This window comes from Fukomys damarensis, unplaced genomic scaffold, assembly GCF_012274545.1.
Source record: "Fukomys damarensis isolate Sample0158 unplaced genomic scaffold, DMR_v1.0_HiC HiC_scaffold_34, whole genome shotgun sequence".
In the NCBI taxonomy this organism is placed as follows: domain Eukaryota; kingdom Metazoa; phylum Chordata; class Mammalia; order Rodentia; family Bathyergidae; genus Fukomys; species Fukomys damarensis.
Genome location: NW_022900946.1, coordinates 10602653 through 10622950, shown reverse-complemented (window position 1 = coordinate 10622950; position 20298 = coordinate 10602653). Strand labels below are relative to the sequence as shown.

The following is a 20298-nucleotide window of genomic DNA, read 5'->3' as shown; positions in this document are numbered from 1 at the left end:
TGGCCATGTTTTCTGAGAGGAATCTAGAAATCTAGATTTTTGTGTGAAATCAGATTTTTAAAAAAATGTTGGAGGGCTGGGGATGTAGCTCAGTGGCGCCACACCTGCCTGGCAAGCACAAGGTTTTAAGTTTGATTCCCAGGACCAGAAAAATAAATAAATAAATAAATAAATAAAATTTAAGAAAATATGTTGGGGCCAAATTGAATTAAAAAACCCAAAAAGCCAAGCCGGCAGGGCAGCAGACAACAGCTTGAGAGGCTGAAGCAGGAGGGTAGCAAGTTGGAGCCCAGCCTGAGCGACTTAGCAAGACCCTGTCTCAAAAAAAAAAACAAAAACAAAAACAAAAAAACGCGGGGGATGTGGCTCAGTGTGAAAGCCCTGGGTTAAATATGTGCATGGTGGGGAGCCAGGCTCGCTACACATCTGTACTCCCAGCCACTTGGGGGACAGAGGAGGGTCACTTGAACCCAGGCGTTTAAGAGCAGCCTGGGCAACACAGTGAGACTTCATCTCAATAAAACAGAAAAGGAAGAACATCCTGTGAAAGAAAGCCCGCCTGTAGGCTAGATGGGACCACAGCAGGGTGGTAGCTGCTGATGGCATCCGGGAGTGCTGGGGACTCGGATAGGCTTGTGGGGCCCATTCTGACCACTTTACCATGTGGAGCGTTTAGTGCATAAGGAGTCTGTTCTCGTGGGTACTCAGTAGTTCTTAGCCTTATCTGGATTGGGATCGCCTCTGAAACCTAGTGAAAACTCCCTCTGGGAAACGTACAGCTTGTGTACGCACCAGTGGGGCACGGAGTTCATCCCGAAGACCAGACCCAGCTTTTCATTCAGAAACCCAGCCCTGCCGAGGGACTCAGTCCCTGTGGGAACACCCCGAGGTCTTGCTGCACTCTGCAATCCCATAATGTTCAACCTGTGATTTTAAACTGGTCCCTGTATGTTGTTTTCTCAACTTTCCCAAACCCAGACATTCTTCCCATTAGTTTTGAACTAGGTAATTAGTACTTTGCTGTTTCACAAACAGAAGTGTGTCTGTGTGAAGGAGCCGTAGGGGTGGGAATGGAATGATTCTCCTCCTAATCCTGCCCACGTCTCCCTGGTCTTCCCCAACGCTGTTGAGACAAAGGGAAGACTGGAGAAAAGAGGCTAACAGAGTAGCATTCTGGCCATGCTTGCCCATGTGGGAATGCAGGAAGAGCCAGTGAGCCGTTTCATGGCTCCAACCTGCCGCTGAGCCTGCCACGTTTGCAGGGAACAGCTGTAAAGTCCAAAGACGGTGGCCTTGTCCTCAGTGAGGCCTTTAAGCATTGCCAGGGTGGGAGGGTGTGTTCACCGTGGTCAGAACGCCAACCCTGAGCTAGATTCTGTCAGAGAGGCATTTTGAAGGTAACTACTTTCTGTACCCAGTACACATAAGAGAGCAGAAAAGGTCAGCTGAGTTCGGTGAAAGGTGTGTTCTCCTTTCTCTTGTAGCTTTCAGTTTTTGAATTTAGGGGAACATGAAACTTAACAGGTCTGTACAGTAACCAAAGTCCTTGCAGTTGTTAATTTGTTAAAGGCAGTTACAAAACAGAGTTAATGGCCATCTCAGCTTTCATAATGACTTATGGAGCACACCTAATGTTACTGTGTGATTTGTGTTATATGAGAAACCCAAATTATAAATAAAGAGCAAAATAAAAGGATAGGAAGTAGGGGAATGAAGCTTTCTCAAAGGGGCAAGAAATGGGTAGGGAAGCAAAGGAGATTTAAAAAGAAACAAGATATGTTATGTACATGTTCCAGCTCCACGCAAAGCATGTAAACATTAGGTACAGCAAACATTACGTGCTTATAAAAAATAAATGTGTCAATTTAAGAAATACTTTGCTTTAAGCGTATCTTGAAGAATGAATAATGTAATATAATACCTTATTTTTAAAATTACAAAGTAAGATAGTTATATGTTTTACTAAAAAGATTCACCATAAATAAATACATTTCTAATAGACAAGGAACTGCTGGTCTGTTCTAGTTTTTGAAAGCCTAATTTGAGAAATTTGTCATTGCTAAGTCACTAAAGTCTACAAACATGATTTTTTTAACATCTTCAAGTACATTATTCCTTTCTTTTGCTTTTTATTTATTGCTTTGTTTTGTTTTTTGCGGTGCTGAGGCTCAAACCCAGGGCCACACACATGCTAGTCAGGTGCTGTACCACTGAGCAACACCTCTAGCCCCTACATTTTCAGTTTTCAGTTTGTAGTAACACCTCATTTCTAACTTGTCCATAATTAGTCTCCTTGCTTCCAGCCCATCTCTTGCACAATGAGATTTATCATTCTCCAGGCACAGCTCTGCTGTCCTCATTGCTTATAAATCAGTCACTGGATCTATCTTTATGTGCTCCCACCTCCATCTGCTTGCCTCTCATTAATTTGGCAGGTGAGACTGTGCGTCAGACCTGGGTCTCAGCTATGTCATTCGGCCATTGTTAGTGAAAACACCAGTTCAGTGCCCAAGTCAAGCCCAGTCTTGTGCAGCCCTCGCTCTCCATCCTGTGCATGGTCTCTGTATCTTTGCTTGGACCCCGAATCCAGGTGTGTTAGGAATCTCAAGGACCTGGCTTAGTTAGTACCCAGCTTGTGGGAGACACTCATTAAATAGCAGTGTCTTAGCTGGGCGTGATGGTGCACGCCTGTAATCCTAGCTACATGGGAGGCTGAGGCAGAAGAATCGCCACAAGTTCAAAGCCAGTCTGGGCTACATACTGAGTTCAAGGCCAGCTTGAAGTCTATCTTGAGACCTTGTCACAAAACTGCAAAAATCCAGGTAAATAGGATGCATGTGCCTGCCACCAGGTGGTATAATTCAGTATGGGTGAGCCCTAGATTACATTTCCAAGTTCTTTGTCAGTGTGCTGCCTGTCAAAAAGAAAGAAAAAGAGCTGATACTCAGATGAAAAGAAGACGAGGATGGTTCTTTTCCATTTGAATATAATGGACATTAGCAGCCAGGTATGGTGGCCCACACCTGTAATCCTAGCAATTGGGAGGCTAAGGCAGGAGGATCCCAACAAGATGGAGGCTATCCTAGGCTGCATAGTGAGACTTGGTCTCAAAACAAAACAAAACAAAAAGCTGTGCTCACTGCTCACTTCCTGGAATTGTCCCATTAAAGCCCCTGAAATCAAATGTTTATGAACTACTAATGCCCTATTGTTATTGTCAACTCTAGACAATTGCTGAACTGAAAAGTTGCTTATTTAAAATCATACACCTGCAAGGGACTTAGGAAATTGAATTGAGAATTCTGAAGCCAGAGAAATTACATTTTGAAAAGTTGGTGAAAGAAAGGGGTCTAGAATTCTCTAGCCTCACTCCCTTATCCATGAAACCACCCATTTATTATAAGTGTGTGTGTGTGTGTGTGTGTGTGTGTGTGTGTGTGTGTGTATGCGCGCGCGCACTGCTGGGGCTATATCACTTTAAAAATTAGTGAGACTGGGTCTCACTAAGCTGCCCAGGCTGGACCTGAACTTTTTGTCCTCTTGCCTCAGCCTCCCAGAGTGCTGGGATTGTAGGTGTGCCTCGCCCAGCTTTTTGCTTCATTTTATTTTGAAAGTTGTGATAAATGGGCCAGAAAGGAATTCAGTGTTGAATATCTGGTTTATGGAATGTGGATTCCTATGACATTTATTGTGTTACACTTAAAAACCAGAGCTTCAGGGGCTGAGGAGGGAGCTCCATGGTACAGCGCTTGCCTGTTATGTGGAAAGCCCTGGATTTAATCCCTAGCACTAAAGAAAACAAAAGTACATGAAAATAAAAATTAGAGCTCTGGGCTAGGAGCCTAGCTCAGTAGTAGAGTGTTTACCTGTCCATATTGAGCCTCAGCACAGCAAAACAATGATAAAAAATAAGGATTAGAGTTTTTAAATGGTCGTAGTAATCTCCAACAACAATTTATCCTGTTGTTACTGCTTTTCCCCCTAGATTCCACGATGCTTTACTGCACTTCCCTGAGGCAGACATTTTCCTTATCTGTGGATCCCAGAATTTGCTAAGAGATGGAAGAGTCTCAAGAAAATGACCTCAACATCGTGGGTCCAGAGAAGGACGACCCTCTGGAAAGCCCTAGCCCTCAGATTTCTGTCAGCGAATTCTCGTGCCACTGCTGTTACGATATCCTGGTTAACCCCACCACCCTGAACTGTGGGCACAGCTTTTGCCGACACTGCCTAGCTTTGTGGTGGGTGTCGTCAAAGAAAACAGAGTGTCCGGAATGCAGAGAGAAATGGGAAGGCTTCCCCAAAGTCAACATTCTCCTCAGGTAATGCTGGGTTGGATCGGAAGCGAAGATGGCTTGTAAGGTGTGGTTTCTCTTACCGGGGGTAGAGGGTTTGAAAAGGCCCCAGGCTCCGAGCCGGCCTCCTGGGTAATCATTCTGGACCTGTTAGACTATGAGTCGAAAAGCTCAGGGCCTGAAAAGCCAGACTCCCTTGTCACAGGTGACCATAATTTGTTTGTCATTTATCCCAAACGAAGGAGTGAAATTCGAAGTTCTCATTGTCAGATAGTTACTTGTAATTCTATGGCATATAATACTGGTTATTAATTTGTATTCACTGAGAAATACTGTTTGGTCTAATGGAGTGGTGAAACTGTACAATTATGAATAACTGATGTGGACTTTTATACTGTTAAAATAAACTGTCAGTTAACACATTAGTTCTCGTGCATAGCCAGCAGTAAGGCCTTTCAGATAGGTGGTTCTTTTCTGTTTCCATGCAGTCATAATACCCCGTGAGGCCTTTGAGGCTTAAAATCCTTTTCCCTTTTCTGTGGCCTCTGCAGTGTGTCTGGCCTTCTTAGTATCAACACAGCACCAGAACTTTCTGCAAAGCCATTAGCCCAGCCTTCCCTTTTTCACAGGAGATGTGTTTGTACTTCGTTCCTGTCAGCTTTGTTTTTCTCAGCTGGCTAATTTTAAATGGAAGGAGGGTGCTCTGATTTTATGTCCTCGAACATAGAAAGATCCCTGCAGAATAACTTGAAGGTTAATCTTTCTCTTCCCACTAAAGTTTGCTTTCTTCCTTCTTTTTTTAGTACCAGGAATCGAACTCACGGCCTCATGCTTGCCAGGCAGTTGCTACACTGCTCAGTTACATCCCTGGTCTGCTTTTTTTTCTTTCTTATAAAACTAAGTTTTGCCTCCCAAGCACAAGGGCCCAACTTCGATCCCCGGTACCCCCCAAACATATATATATCAATAAAACTAAGTTTTAATAATGTAACCAATACATATATTCATTCATTATTTACACTTTATTTATTTTTGTGCCAGGGATCAGAGACAGGCAGCGGCACCACTAAGCTAATTCCTCATACACTTCTTTTAAAAAGATGAGAATTTTACTGAACGAGCTACAGACCCCTTCAACCCATCCTCCCTATCTTAGAATCATTCCTTCCTTTTCTCCACAATAGTTTCAGTACAACTCAGTGTGATTTATTTTTTTAATTTTAGAAAATACTTTTAAACATTTATGTGCCGATAGAAAATGTAATTATTTTTAAAACTCAGAAAAAAAAAAAAAAAAAAGACAAGACTCGCGTCAGCGGTGCATTCTGCACCTGTGGCTCTGCAGTGTACAGTTCTCATTCAACACTATATGTGTCTTAAATTTATCCACCTTGACACGGAGTAATCCATCTGGTACATTCACTGATCAAGCTACGCAGCACCCCTCTTGAGGAATAGTCCGTGTTTCAGTTAGCTGTTGCACTAATAGTGGATGTGGAGATTGTTTCTAAGGTTTTGCATTTACCGACAGGACTATGGCTCACGTATTCTTGTCCATCCTCACAGGCACCTGGGTATTACTAAGTACTGTATTGACTGTTAGTTTCACTACTTTGGCCTGCAAACGTTACATTTAGTCAGACAACTGCCTTGTGATTATTGTCTCTTCCTCACAGGGATGCTATTGAGAAGTTATTTCCTGATGCCATTAGAATGAGACTTGAAGACATAGAGCAGAATAACGACATAGTCCAGAGTCTCGCAGCCTTCCAAAAATATGGCAATGACCAGATTCCTTTAGCTCCCAACACAGGCCGAGTGAATCAGCCGAGAGGAGGGGGCTTCTTTTCTGGAGTGCTCACAGCTCTAACTGGCGTGGCCGTAAGTCTCTCCATTTCCCTGGGCCCTGCCCTCTCTTAACCGTCGAGTAGCTCACGGTGTCCACTGAAAGCTGCTGGGCCGTCTGATTTCTTCAGGACTGTTGCTTACTCAGGTGACTACGTAATTGTCGGTGCCCAGTGACTGTTAATCCTGTCCAGTCCTCTTCATGACTTGTGTGACAGGAAACCATTATGGTCCCCACTGTAGAGGGAAACAGGGCAGACGCGTGGTAGAGCTGGGCATTGAGAAGTGTGCCTTGATGGTACAACCCTGAGAGCATACTCCTGATTTTCAGTGCAGAAACTATTATGTTTTTAGTCCTGTGTTCTAAAAACCTCAATGCTTCGCTAGTAGAAAAGGTCAGTTGCGTTGACCAAGTTGATGGAGTCAAGGGTATAACCACAGCCAGGTGCCCTGGGATGAGTCCCCTTCTGGCCTCTGTTCCCTCAGTGCCCAGTGGAGAGCAGACAGAGGAGTGGGAGGAGCCTTGTGACCCTAGTCCCCATGGTGGCGGCACTGCCCTACTCCCGAGTGTGGACGCGGCCTCCTTCCCTTGCAGCTCGGCCCCACACGCTCTTGCTGAGAGTGGTGAGCTGACCTCGTGTCCTGTCCCCAGGTGGTCCTGCTCGTGTATCACTGGAGCAGCAGGGAGTCTGAGCACGACCTCCTGGTCCACAAGGCCGTGGCCCAATGGACGGCGGAAGAAGTGGTCCTCTGGCTGGAGCAGCTGGGCCCTTGGGCCTCCCTCTACAGGGACAGGTTTTCATCTGAGAGAGTGAATGGAAGGTGAGGACGAGGGTCTTCTGGCACGGTCCGGGCGCTTCTGTCTCCGGCGTTACTGAGACAGAAGTGCGTGCCACAGAATTCACCCATTTGAGTATACAGCTCATGGTCTGTAGTGTATTCACAGATGTATGGAACCATCCCCACAGGTGAGTTGAGGACACTTTCTGACCCCAGAGAGAAAGCTTTTAGCCATCGTTGGTCAGTCCCCCTTCCTGTCCTTTAACTGCTGGCAGGCACCATTCGACTTGGAGTTTGAAAAGATGGAGTAGCCTGTTGTACACTTCCATAGAAATAGAATCACACACTGTGGGCTTTTGTATGTTTTCTTTCAGTGAGCATAATGTTTTCGAGGGTCACCCACGATGTCGCATATATCAGTCCGTCATTCCTCTTCATCACTGAACAATATTCCATTATTTGGATAGACTATATTTTCTTTCTGTTTTGGGGGATACCAGAGATCAAACTCGGACCTTTCCCTTGCAAGGCAGGTGCGGCGCCACTGAGCTAGATCCCTGGCCCCAAGACTATATTTTTTTACTTGCTCTTCGGTTGATGGGCATTTAGGTTGATCTGGGTTTTGGCCATTAGGAATAATGCTGTTATGATCATCTGTGTACAAGATTTTGTGTGGACAGCTGGGTATGGGTTGGGATACACCTGTAATCCCAGCACTCCAGAAGCTGGGGCAGGAGGATCGCTGAAATTTCAAGGCCATCTTGAACTCCATAGTGAGACCCTGTCTCAAAAAACCAACAATAAAAAAGATTTTGTGCGGACATAAATTTTCAGTACTCTTCCTAGAGTGGAGTATCTGGGTTGTAGGATAACTGTTTCTCCTGCCTCCTAACGTACTGTAGTTTAATGTAATTTATATTATATATTCATGTAACTTTTTTCAAATAATTTTTGTTTTTTATTTTTATTAGTGCATATTAATATAACATGATGGTAGGGTTTATTCTGGGAAGTTAGTACATGTATTTAGCATAGCTTACTCAGTTTCAATCCTATTACCTCTCTCTTTCCTCTGTTTACTTTTTGGCCTCTGTGGCTTCCTGATTATAGATGTGCCTTTATTACCTTTTTTAAAAATAAGGTAAGACCACATGATATATTGAAAAGAAAATACCTTTGTAATCCTACTCCTCAGAAAAGTGCACTTCACCTCTCCACCCCCAGCTCCAGATTTTTAAAATGTTTATTCATTGAAATATATAAATGTGCATTATTTCTTTACTTAAACTGAAAAATGCAGTTGTGCTAAATAGACTTGTGTTTCTGAGTGTGCATATCTGTAGATGTGTGTGTACCCCTGTGTGCCATGGTTACACAGAGCACCAAGCACTGGAATCCACTGAACCCACTGATTTCAGACATGGAATCTGCTCACTGCCAGGCTGCCTAACTGCCCCCTTTCCAATCAGTATCTGCTGCCTGCTTCCCCAGCCATCTTTTTTTTTTTCTTTTAAAGAACTGAGATGCACCCAGGAAGCACTAAGCTACGTCCCCAGCCCTTCCCAGTTTGTAGCAAGGTCCTGCTAAGTTTCTCTGGCTGCCCTCAAACTGGAGATCTTTCTGCCTCAGCCTCCCGAGCAGCCAGAGTAGTACCCATGCATCACTGTGCCCAGCTTCCACTGAACTTTTCTGACACTTGACTTTTCCCGTGGAAAAGCAAAATGCTTCTATTTGAATTAGGTTTTCTTAAGAATTAGCTTCCCCAAAAACTCGTTAAAAATTGCTCTGTCTAGTTATCACAGTGTATCTTAGCGTAATTATTTCACTTGTAGAAGATAAAGACCTAGAACTGACATCACAGAGTCGAAAGCGATAAATCTGTGTGTCTTCAGTAAATGCTACTAAATACCACCAAGTTGTCTGCCGCAGGACCATCATATTTGCACTCCTCCACCCAGCGTTGCCGGTAGCTGCCGTTATCTCCTCTGCCTGCCCCTGTACGGCAATTTAGTTCCCCCGTACTGGGGAACAAACCAGAGCCCTGCACATGTGAGCCGATCGCTGTGCCACTGAGCCACACCGCTCCACCCACAGCAGCCCTGCGGGAAAGAACTTCGTGACAAGTCACCGCGGAAATGAGATCTTAATTTCTGATGAGGAAACTAGATGAGGGACCTATAATAATTTTTATTCAATTAAATCCCTACCCCAAATAATCCCTACCCCAGTGTGTTTTGTGTTTTTTTGTTTCGTTTTGTTTTGAGATGAAGTCTTGCCGTGTTGTCCAGGCTGACCTCCCAGGCCACCGAGGTCAAAGCTCGGTGCAGGAGGATATGCTCAGTTCGTGCCCCCTGCATTAAGGTTAGAGCCTGGAAAACAGCTCCTGAGCCTGGGGACCACAGCACAGTATGAGGAGAGCGGGCCCAGCACCCCTGGAAGAATGGGGCTGGCCGGAGAGGAAGGGGGTGTCGTTACTTACAGCCCGCTGCCTTAGCCTCCCAAATGCACTCCCAGCTAAAACAGCCACTCTTCGTGTCATGATACGTTACCGGATTTCCTTCTAAATTTTGTTCCTGTGCATGCATGAACCAGAATAATACATTCCCAGATTCAGTCTATAACTGAATGGTCAAAGGCTTAGGAACAAAACGACCCTGGTATGCTGTGGGCAAGTCTCTTTATTTCCCTAACCCTACAGAAAGGGCACATCGCCACTCACCCTACAGAATTGTTAAAATGGCCAGCCGTGATTTATGAAAATCTCTTCACCTACTAGTAGTTGGCAAGTAGTAAGCATTCAGCTATTTGCTGTTACTGCTGCTTCATGTTTGTCTCACTTTACCTCAAGCGTAAAATACTTGCATTGATAAGGTGGATCTCAGTGTGGAAAATTCTCTCCCACCCCACCACAGATTGCTTTTAACCCTGACAGAGGAAGAATTTTCAGGAGCACCGTATACCATAGAAAACAGCAGCCACAGAAGAGCCATCCTCGCAGAGCTGGAGCGCGTCAAAGCACTAGGCGTGAAGCCTCCCCAAAATCTCTGGGAATATAAGGTAAACTCCTGACTTCTTTGGTACTGGGGATCGAACTCGTGGGACCTTGCGCTTGTAAGGCAGCAGGAGAACCACTGAGCTAAATGCCTGGCCCCCCTGACTTTTTAAAATCATCTCCTCACCTACTTTGTAACTTAAGAAAAGCTGCCAGTCCGAGGTCCACTTCCTCTCTGGCCAGCCCCGTTCTTGCAGGGGTGCTGTGGTCCTCAAGGAGTGCTGTTTTCCAGGTTCTAACCTTAATGCAGGAGGCACGAACTAAGTGCATCCTTCTGCACCGAGCTTTGATCTCGGTGGCTCCAGCTTGCCGTTTTCTGTCTTGTGCTATGTTCACCCGGATGCAAACGCAACAGCTCCTGCATTTCCTGTTGATGCATCCTGAGTGGGTTTCTGCTTTTGCTATTAGGAGCAGCACGTTCCTGGGTATGGACATTTCCTGCTCTGGACATTCTTGGGAAACTCTTGGACTGATGTACAAGAGTGTCTTTATGGTGTGCACTGAGGAGTGGAATTACTAGGTGATAAGTAACACACACCTTCAGAGTTACTAGGTTCTGGTAAATTGATCCTTACTGTAACTGAGCTGATTGATTCTCCTTCACAGATAGGACTTAATGAATACTGTAAAACAAATGCTGTTTTTTTATTAGTTATAAAATACCTGGAATATATAGACTTAAATTTTTAAAAAGACAGCATGGAGAAAAATGAGATAATTAATAAACCTATGGGAAGAAATGCCCTTCATAGTTAAAGAAGGGCAAATGAAACAGATACTTTTTTTTCACTTACAGTGTTGTCAGATTTGACATTTAATATGAAGAAAGAGGCACTTGTGTGTGTTGAGGATCATAAACTGGTGCGGTCTGTTTGGAGGGCAGGTGGTCATAACATTTTAATTTAAACTGCATCCTCCCTCAACCTGGTGTTTGGAGTGGAAGCAGCACAGCTCAGCGATCAAGAGCAAGGCAGTAGCCCCGCGTAGGAATGTGTGCCTGAAGTCCCAGCACTCAGGAGGCGGAGGCAAGAGGATCACAGGTCTCAACAGAAAAGAACAGAGAGGCTCTGGGGTCACCTGCTGGGCTCCTTGCCCACTCCTTCAGGACATACTTGCCTGTGGATCCTCCTGCCTCAGCCTCTCAGAGAACTGGGATCCTTCTTAACAGTAAGCAGGGCAAATGGGAACTTGAGCCTGGTCCTGCTGTCAAACCAAGATGATCTCCTCCGTGGTCAGCTCCTTTGCCTCTTCCTTGCTGCGAGCCCCTACTTGAGCCTGTACATTTGACAACTAAAAGATTCTCCACCCCTGGTGTCCCGGTGCAGCTTCATCAGAACGCCTGAAAAGGATCATTGGGTCTTCAGTGCTATCCTCATAGTCACTTCACCACGTGGCGGTTTTTCCTCTCGATCTGATGAGATGTAAACAAGAGTTGGATTGTTTGTCCAGCACCCACGCTCACGCCAGAGCTGCAAACACGAGACAGGACATCTCCCTCTCTCTTGTCCTTCTCTGCTCTGGCTGCAGCCAGCAGGCTTTACTTCTGGGCCTGCATCCCTGGAGATCATGTGTCCTCAACAGGCGCAGTATTTCCCCAGGGGAGTACAGAAGTGGGTTCTTGGGGAATAAAGTCTTAGCGAGAATAGTGACTTTTGTCATCTTCCAAAAAGATCATGGCCCGTGAACAGATGCATAGTATATCTGCGGTGTTGCCATTTCATGGGGCCGGGCGTGGTGGCGCATGCCTGTAATCCCACTACTGGAAAGGCTGACGCAGAAGGGTCACCACGAGTTCGAGGCTACGTAACGAGACCCTCAAAACAAAAAACCAAGATACATTTTGCGGGTGTGGGGCTGAGAAGAAATATCTGTGGTGCGAGAGGTGTAGGTCAGTGGGTGAGCATTTGCACAGTTCCCCAGTACCGCAGTTATCACCATGATCACCCTGACCATCATCCTGTTAGAGAGTCATTTTGATGTGGCCTCGTTGGCCATGGTGGTTTCCTCTCATGTGCCAAGATGCTCACATTGTCCTCATGTTTGTTTTCTGCTCCAGGCCTAGAATCTGCCATTTTCTAAATGGATTTTTAAAAATCTTTCACTAGAGAAAATTTCAGATGTATACAAAAATGGAGGGAAGAATGTATGAGTCTAAGGATATCCACGTATATTATTTTATCCCTACATACGTTCGTATGACTTTGTAAAGAGAATCTTTTAAAAATGTTATCATCAGCCGGGCGTGGTGACACACGCCTGTAATCGCAGCACTCGGGAGACTGAGGCAGGAGGATCTCTGTGAGTTTGAGACCAGCCTGGGCTACATAGTGAGTTCCAGGGCAGTCTCAAAAACCAAAAAAAAAAAAGTAATCATTACTTAAAAATGTAATAGGAAGAAAAGGGCTAAAGGTATAGGGAAAGTGGGATGGGTAGGGGAAAGGTAATAAGGGGAAAAAATAGGAGAAAAAATGGAAATAAAATGTTTGTAAATGGGGAGGGAAGGAAGGGGTGAAGGGAGGGCAGGGACAAGGGCTAAAAATGAGAACCAAGACCTGTCATGTAAAGGTACAAGATCCCAATAGTGAATGTAACTGTACTGTGTACCTAAAATGTACCAGTAAACTCAATGAGGAAAAAAAAAAATTTAATAGGAAACCACAAGTGGCATCAAATAAGCTGAACAAATTTAAAACTTCAGTGAAACGGAATTAACACACACATACTTAATGTGTATACACTTTAAATTTGACATGTTGACCTGAGTGCACACCTGTGAAACCATCACCAGGCGAGATGGGGGAGCACATCCATCTCGACGCCCAAAATGTCCTCCTCTCCTTTGTACCCCGCCCTCCCTCCTCCCATTCTCCTAGGTGTGCAGCGATTTCTTTCCCCCACAACCCCACGGTGCTAGGGATCAGACCCAAGGTCATTCATGCCAGGCAAGAGTCGTTCCACTGAATTCTACCCCAGCCCCCCAGTATCATGTCGGAGTGCATTCTCTAAAGACCAGTGATAGAAAGCCTCTGCTGATCTTCCTTGCCGTCCTTAAATCGTCTTCTGCAAAGTGCCCAGTTTGTTGGATTCTTTTCATTATAAAAAGATCCAGTCTCTCTATCCACAGATGGGATCATCAGAACACAACATTTCGGGAATGTGCTTCTGAAAAAACACTAGTCTTTAAAATGTTCAAAGCCAGATGTGGTCGCTCACACCTGTAATCCCAGGTACTGGGGAACTGCAGAGAGGGCCTCTCACATACTGCACAAACGCTCTACCACTATCACCGCAAGATTTTTCCTCAGAGCCCCACACCCCATGAAATGTCTTTTTTTTTTTTTGTTACCAGGGATCGAAATCGGGTCCTTGCATTTGCAAAGGAGGTGCCAGAACCACTGAGCTAAATCCCCAGCCCCTGTTTTTTTTTTTGAGGGTCTTGTTATATAGCCCAGTCTTGCCTCGAACTCGTGGTGATCCCTCTGCCTCAGCCTCCCCAATGGTGGGATTACAGGGGTGCACTACCACCCTTGGCCCAATGAAATGTTAATGCCGCAGATACACTGTTCATGGGCTGTGATCTTTTTATAATGTACCCTGACAGATGAATTACTTGGCCTCTTGTTGCCATTCACTCATTTTTTGTTCACATCACACATCAGCAGAAAAGCTGATGGCAAAAACTTGAGACCGTAGACAGCACGTGGATGGGGGGCTGGCTGCCGTGGTTGTAATGGGGCCCTCTGGCTGCTTGTCCCCTGCAGGCCGTGAACCCAGGCAGGTCCCTGTTCCTGCTCTACGCCCTCAAGAGCTCGCCAAGACTCAGTCTGCTGTACCTGTACCTGTTTGACTACACAGACACCTTCCTGCCCTTCATCCACACTATCTGCCCGCTGCAGGAGGACAGGGAGGACATCATCACCAAGCTTCTGGTAGGTCTGCGGAGGGCCTGGTGTGGAGTGATGGTGCCTCACTCAGTGTGGGATCGGAGACGCCGCTGAGGCCCCTGTGGAAGTGCGGGCAGCGGCCAGGCTTCCTGTTAATTCTGCAGGGAGATCCCCTCCCCACAAAAGAAAAATGAAGTCGGACCCTTCCTAGAAGCTCATTTTGTTTTCTGCATTGCATAGCAAGAGGAGCGATCCTCTGGACTTGAAATATTAAAAAGAAAAGCATAAAACACTGCCTTCATTATGAAGGAAGAGCACAGGTCCAGACCACAGGAAGGAATGAGATGCATCAGCCTTCCGTCTGTCTCGTGTCTCTTAGTAGAACCTCCACAGTGCGGGTAAAGAGCAGAGTGTGCATCTGTCCTGGATGCCTTAGAACAACTGGCCCGCTGGTAGGGGTCATCACGGGGCTCTTCACAGGCGTGGCTGCCCCCCACGTCCCCCGCAAGCACTTGTTTCTTGACTTTACTTGAGGACTCCTTCAGAATCACTAGTGGACTGACTTCTCTGTACCTGGTCGGTCGTTTGAGGGTAGTGTCCTTTTCTTTGCTACTCTTGGGCTGATCCTTTGATCTGTTTATATCAGAAGTGTCGGGCTGGGAATTTAACTCAGTGGTTCTGCCGCCTGCCTTGAAAGCGCAAGGTCCCGAATTTGATCCGCGGTACCAAAAAAAAAAAATGTCGTGGACATAGGAATAATCATGTAGAGTCCACACCAGTAAGCACTGAAAAAGAATTTCTGACTCTCCAGAGGTTCTTCTTAAACACTATTTGGGAGACCTTGAATGTGGGTTAGAGCTGCTGATTAGCCCTTTTGCGCAGTTACTGAGTACCCAATTTCCAGTTGTTACTTGCCCCAGACTCAGCACAGAAATTGTAAAATGTTTCTGTCCTAACAAGCCCCAGTAACCCCCTCATCTGCTAATATCTGTACCCCCCAGATTATTCTTTTAAGGTGTGTATATATGTAAATATTTTTAATTTCACTACCGTTTATTGTCATTCTACCACCGCTAAGACGTTGAATTTAGAAAGTGATTTGAGCTCCTCAGGCAGGTACAGGGGAATAAAACAATGGTTCATGTAACTGCATTTCAACCCTGTTACTCATAGCTCATTTGGATTTTTACTTCTCAACTCCCACGATTATATAACATGGACTTTTTGACAACATTCATCTAATTTCAGATTCATTCTTACAGGAGAAGGTGGATGAAAACTCCCGGGTCGTGTTAGATATTTCTAACAAAAGGAAAGCTTACTGCTCTCAATGTTTTGGTTGAAAGTCAATCCTTGGGGTGTTTGCACCCATGTGTGTTGTCTTCCCAGGATCTGAGGGAGCCCACCTGGCCACAGTGGAGAGAGTTCCTTGTCAAATACTCCTTCCTGCCATACCAGCTGATTGCCGAATTTGCCTGGGACTGGCTGGAGGTCCATTACTGGACGTCACGGTTCCTCATCGTCAATGCCATGTTACTCTCGGTTCTTGAATTATTCTCTTTTTGGAGGATCTGGTCCAGAAGTGAGCTGAAGTAAGTGTGTTTTTATGTAAGAGAGATTTGGAGCAGTGAGGACTGGGAAGGAAACACCAAGGAGGGATTTCCTTTCTGAGACACGGTTTCACTGTGTAGTTCAGGCTGGCCTGGAACTCACTGTGTAGCCTAGGCTAACCTTGAACTCACAGTGATCCTCCTACCTCAGCCTCCCAAGTGCTGGGATAAGAGGGGTGAGCCACTATGCCCAGCAGTATTTCTTAAAATTGAAAGGGAAAAAATATCCTCCTTCGACCAAGACTTCTCAGACTCTGGTTTGAGAAATATTTCTTAAGCATCAATAGAAAAGTTAATGTGTGTTTAAGGGTGGCGGTTGTGTTCTTTGTTACAGTGTTTCCCTGTATGTCACGTTCCTACCTAATAATGAACCGTGGAATTTCAGTGTGGTGTACGTATGTGAAGAGCTTTCATAATTGGGGAGTAAGTAAGAGAGACGAGGTCCTAGACGGGAGACAGCAGTGCTTTGAGCGCCAGGAGCTCTCATGGGGACTTCTGTGGCCATGCTGGCAAATGCTGTTCTGCCACCAACTGGAAGAACAGTAACTTCTCTAGATTAATGACCGAAACGAGAGCACTGTTCTAGACAGCCTCACAGTCACAGGCTCTCGGATGCCGTGACGGAAACCCACCTAAACTGGCTTCCCTGGAAAGGGACAGCGGTGTGGCCGGAAGAGAGCCGGGGCGGTCCTCGGGACCAGCTCTCCCAGTCGCAGCCTTGCTGCTTCCTGTATCAGTCTCTCTCGCAGCTCCGCCTCCGGGAGCTTGGGCTGCTCCTGACTTCGGTCTGAGCATCTTAGCAATCCTGTTGAGAAGGAAGCACCTCTAGGCTGGGCATGGTAGCACTGTAATTCCAGCACTCTGGGAGGCTGAAGCAGGAAGACCACCAGGAGTTCAAGGCGAGCCTCAACTACATAGGCGAGACCCTGTCTCGGTCATAAATAAATACTAAAAAGTAAAGAAAAAAAGCAATACATCTTTTCTCATACCACTTGTAACAGGGCTCGGCTCAGGCACCTTTGCTCTGGTTTGGCCAGCTTGGGTCACGTGCCCAGCCGAGCCCATCAGGGCTGTGTAGAGGACTCTCCAGCCTCAAGGCAGGCACCTACCTCACCACTGGGGGCTGCTTTCAGTCCCACCCAGAGAAAAGGTGAGGGAGAGACTAAGGATGTAATTCAGTGTAAGAGTGGCTGCTCAGCATGCTGAAAGCCCTAGGCTCAGTCCCCAGCACCCTGAACCATCAAGAAAAGAATGGGGTAACCAGGCATGGTGGCACTTGCCTGTAATCCTAGCTCTGGGAGGCTGAGGCAGGAGGATCATAATTTTGAGCTCAGTGTGGGCAACTTAGTGACTTAGCAAGATTCTGTCTTTAAAAGAAAAAGAAAAGGAAAAGGAATAGGGGAGGAGACGTCTCCAAAGCAAAACTCAGAAGTTGTTTCCAGAGGAGGAGGACTTCAGGGCAGGCAGAAGGAAACTATCTGCCACATCCTTTCATGTCAATAACTGATGACTTGTGGGATTCTTGGCCTTGGCTGTCAACAGCAGCCTTACAGTTCTGAGACGCTGACAAGAATCTCCCTCGTGTATTTGACTCAGCAAGCTCACTTATTCTCACAGAGAATGTGGATATGCATGCCCTGTCTGTACCCAGCAGAGAAAAACTGTGTTGTACAAACTAAATAAAAGTGTGACAGCAATGAGCAGGTAAGATTGAGGGCCAGGCATCTGCCCTGAGAAGCACCCCCTGGGCTGCATCCTGACACTGGAGACACATTGGTCTGCGGCCCAGGCAGGCTGCCCTGTGAGGCAGGCAAGGCCCAGGCCTGAGCCCCGAGGAGTCTGAACCACTTTTCTTCTCTTTGCAGGACAGTGCCTCAGAGGATGTGGAGCCATTTTTGGAAAGTGTCAACACAGGGGCTTTTTGTGGCCATGTTCTGGCCCCTCATTCCTCAGTTTGTTTGCAACTGTTTGTTTTATTGGGCCCTGTATTTCAACCCAATTATTAACATCGATCTCGTCGTCAAGGAAGTTCGACGGCTGGAAACCCAAGTGTTGTGACTGGTGAAGCCCCAGCTCCAAGAGACTCCTCAGTCAGTGGAGTGAGGGAGCGGACTTCCTGTTTTCTACCCCTGTGAAACAAGGTGCTGCTTTGTATGTCAAAGGCTTCAACCAGGCCCTCTCTCTTGCTGTGGCCCCGTGGTGGCAGAGACTGATAATCAGCACAAGGAGGGATCTCTGTTCTGCCCGCAGCAGAAGCACCTCCCACCAGCCACATCTCCACAAGGACACAGGAGCGCAGGACAATGGCTGACAGGACTCAGGCTCCTCAGAGGACATCACGCCATATAGGTGACGCCCAGAGGCCATCCCATCAGCAGGCCCCTTCGCCCTAACCTCAGTGACTGAGAGGCTTGCTGGGGCGGGGGCCCATCCTTTAAGTCAAGTTTAGGAAAACGGGTTGAAATTTTGTCATAGGCCTAGATTGTTACCCATAAAAAGCGCAGAGGAAAAACCCAGAATTCAATCACCAGTTCTCTCCTGTTGAGTAGCTGTTAGGCTTTGGAGTGAACCTCAGAAAGGAGTCAGTTTGAGGTGAGCATGATGGTGGGCTTGTCCTCACTGTTCGCTCTTCTGCAGTCATTGAAGTTTGGATCCCTCTTTCCAAGCAGAGGGATTGAGTGTGATGTCAGGCACTTCATAGAGCGTTATTCCCATTAGGCTGAGCTGCACTGGGCTACTTAAAAGCATTGTTTTGCTTTTAAGAGTTTTAATTTGTAAAGTAAGACTGGGTTAGTTTCTGTTTAAGGAAGCATTTTCCAGATTGACCGCACACTGTATAATGTGTAACCTTTATCGTTCTGTCCTGATGTATAAACACAGGTATAATTACACCCAGGGCTATCACTGTAAATAGGAGCAGGATGAAGGATGGCCTTTCATTCCCATCCAGTGTGAAAATCTAAGTATGCAGTGTGATCTCAGCAAGATTGTCGTCACTAAAATAAGTCTGCATCCAAAGTGTGTTCGTGACTCCACAAACCATTCACTGACCCTTTGTATCTGCGTGAAGATTTCACTCACACTTTGCCTCTGAAAGTATGAAGAAATTACTTGAAATAAAGATTTTTATACAGATGAAACTCCTGTAGAGGGAAAAACTGTTTACAAAAACACAAAGATCGGAATCTTATATCAACTAGTCAGACCTTGGCTTTCAGCTCCTTGTGGCCATGGAGCCAGCGGGCAGCCCTGAGGCCTCTTTAGTGAAAAGGGAGGATTCTGCTTTCTCTTCATTTACCAGGCCCCAGGGATGCCTCACTTTACGCGTTTGACACTGGTGACCACGACCACCAGAGCTCCTGGGTACAGAGACACTGGTGCCCCGGTGCCTGGTCCCAGTCCTGTGGTGTTACCAGAGTTCTCTCACGGTGGAGCGGGGGCTGGCTGCATGCATGCACGCACCTGGGCCAGGGGCAGGTGGCAGGCGGTTAGACTCCCCTCCTACACCCACACCCAGCTTCAAAAATGAGCAGATTACATGCATGTCAGAAAGGAGGGCAAAGGAGACTTGGCTACAGCTAGAGCAAACAGGTGTGGTGCTCATTCCTTACTGCCAGGACTGGCCTCCTCAGATCGAGGGAGGACAGTGCCTCTCAGCTCCCTCATGCTCCTACAGGTAAAGGTGGCTCAAGGGCGTCCACAGCATGTCCATGCCAAGCACGCAGACCCTGTGATGGAAAATGCCATTTCTCTAAATTCAGGCCAGGAAACAAGGTGTGCGTATGTATGTGGGGGATTTATTTATAAGCATCCTTATAACAACTGATAAAAACAGGAATGAACAAAAGTTGGTGAGGGCTGGGGACGTAGCTCAGTGGTGCTACCACCTGCCTTGCAAGTGCAAGGTCCTGAGTTCGATCCCCCCCTGCCCTGCCCCGAACCTGAAAAAAGTTGGTGCTCTATAAAATGTCAGTGAAAGCCAGGTGTGCTAGTACATTCCTGTAATTCCAGGTCTCTGCGAGCAAGCTGAGACAATGATTTGGGAGTTCAAGGCCAGCCTGGGCGCCACAGCAAAATCCTGTCAAAAAAAAAAAAAAAAAAAAAAGAAAAGGGGGCCAGGGGATTGAGCTCAGTGGTGCCTCGCCTGTCTCACAAGTGTGAGGTCCTGAATTTGATACCCAGTAATGAAAAAAAAAGCTAAAATAATGGTATGGAATACAGCTTTTCTTTCTTTTTTTCCTGAATACAGCTTTTTAAGAGAACGAACGTGTCTAAGGGCTGTGGGTATAGCCTGACATGTGAGAGGCCCTGGGCAGAATCCCCGGGACCACAAAAGAAAACAGAAAAGGAAAGGACCTATTATGAAAATCATATGGCATCACCTCCACAACTACTCCACTGCATTTAAAAAAATTTAGCGAAGACTCATGGCAGCACACTGTGGTGCCTGTAGTAATTATTTTGGATCGTGGGAACTTTGGGTGTTTTTCTGCTTTTTATTATTGTGTATTTTTCTCCCCACCCCTCCACCCTCTCTCCCAGGAAACTGATGTTTTTTCTTTTTAAGATGGAGTCTTGCTATGTTGCCAAGGCTGGCCTCCACCTTCTGCCTCTGGGTCCCCAGTAGCGGGGACTACAGCTGTATGCCTCCCAACCAGCTACTTCTCTGAGACAGGGACTCGGGCTGGCCTTGAATTCATTATGTAGCCCAGGCAGGCCTCAAACTCAAGCGATCCTCCTGCCTCAGCCGCAGTGCAAGGATTACAGGCGTGTACCCCGCTAAGAATACTCTAGTAAACTGACACATACTAGACTTGAATTTTACAACAGTG

At 46.3% G+C, this 20298-nt stretch overlaps 1 protein-coding gene across 5 annotated transcripts in view; it reads left to right on the top strand.

Moving 5' to 3' along the window:
• Bfar (bifunctional apoptosis regulator) overlaps positions 1-18587 on the top strand; it is a 24111-nt gene extending 5524 nt beyond the window's left edge. For all 5 annotated transcript variants that reach the window (XM_010610029.3, XM_010610026.3, XM_010610028.3 and 2 more), the window contains 7 exons: positions 3986-4322; positions 5972-6176; positions 6793-6962; positions 9833-9977; positions 13734-13901; positions 15246-15448; positions 17332-18587. In XM_010610029.3, the coding sequence (XP_010608331.1) occupies positions 4060-4322; positions 5972-6176; positions 6793-6962; positions 9833-9977; positions 13734-13901; positions 15246-15448; positions 17332-17524 (1347 nt within the window). In that variant the 5' untranslated portion in view covers positions 3986-4059 and the 3' untranslated portion in view covers positions 17525-18587. The remainder of the gene's footprint in view (positions 1-3985; positions 4323-5971; positions 6177-6792; positions 6963-9832; positions 9978-13733; positions 13902-15245; positions 15449-17331) is intronic.
• The last annotated feature ends 1711 nt before the right edge of the window (positions 18588-20298 follow it).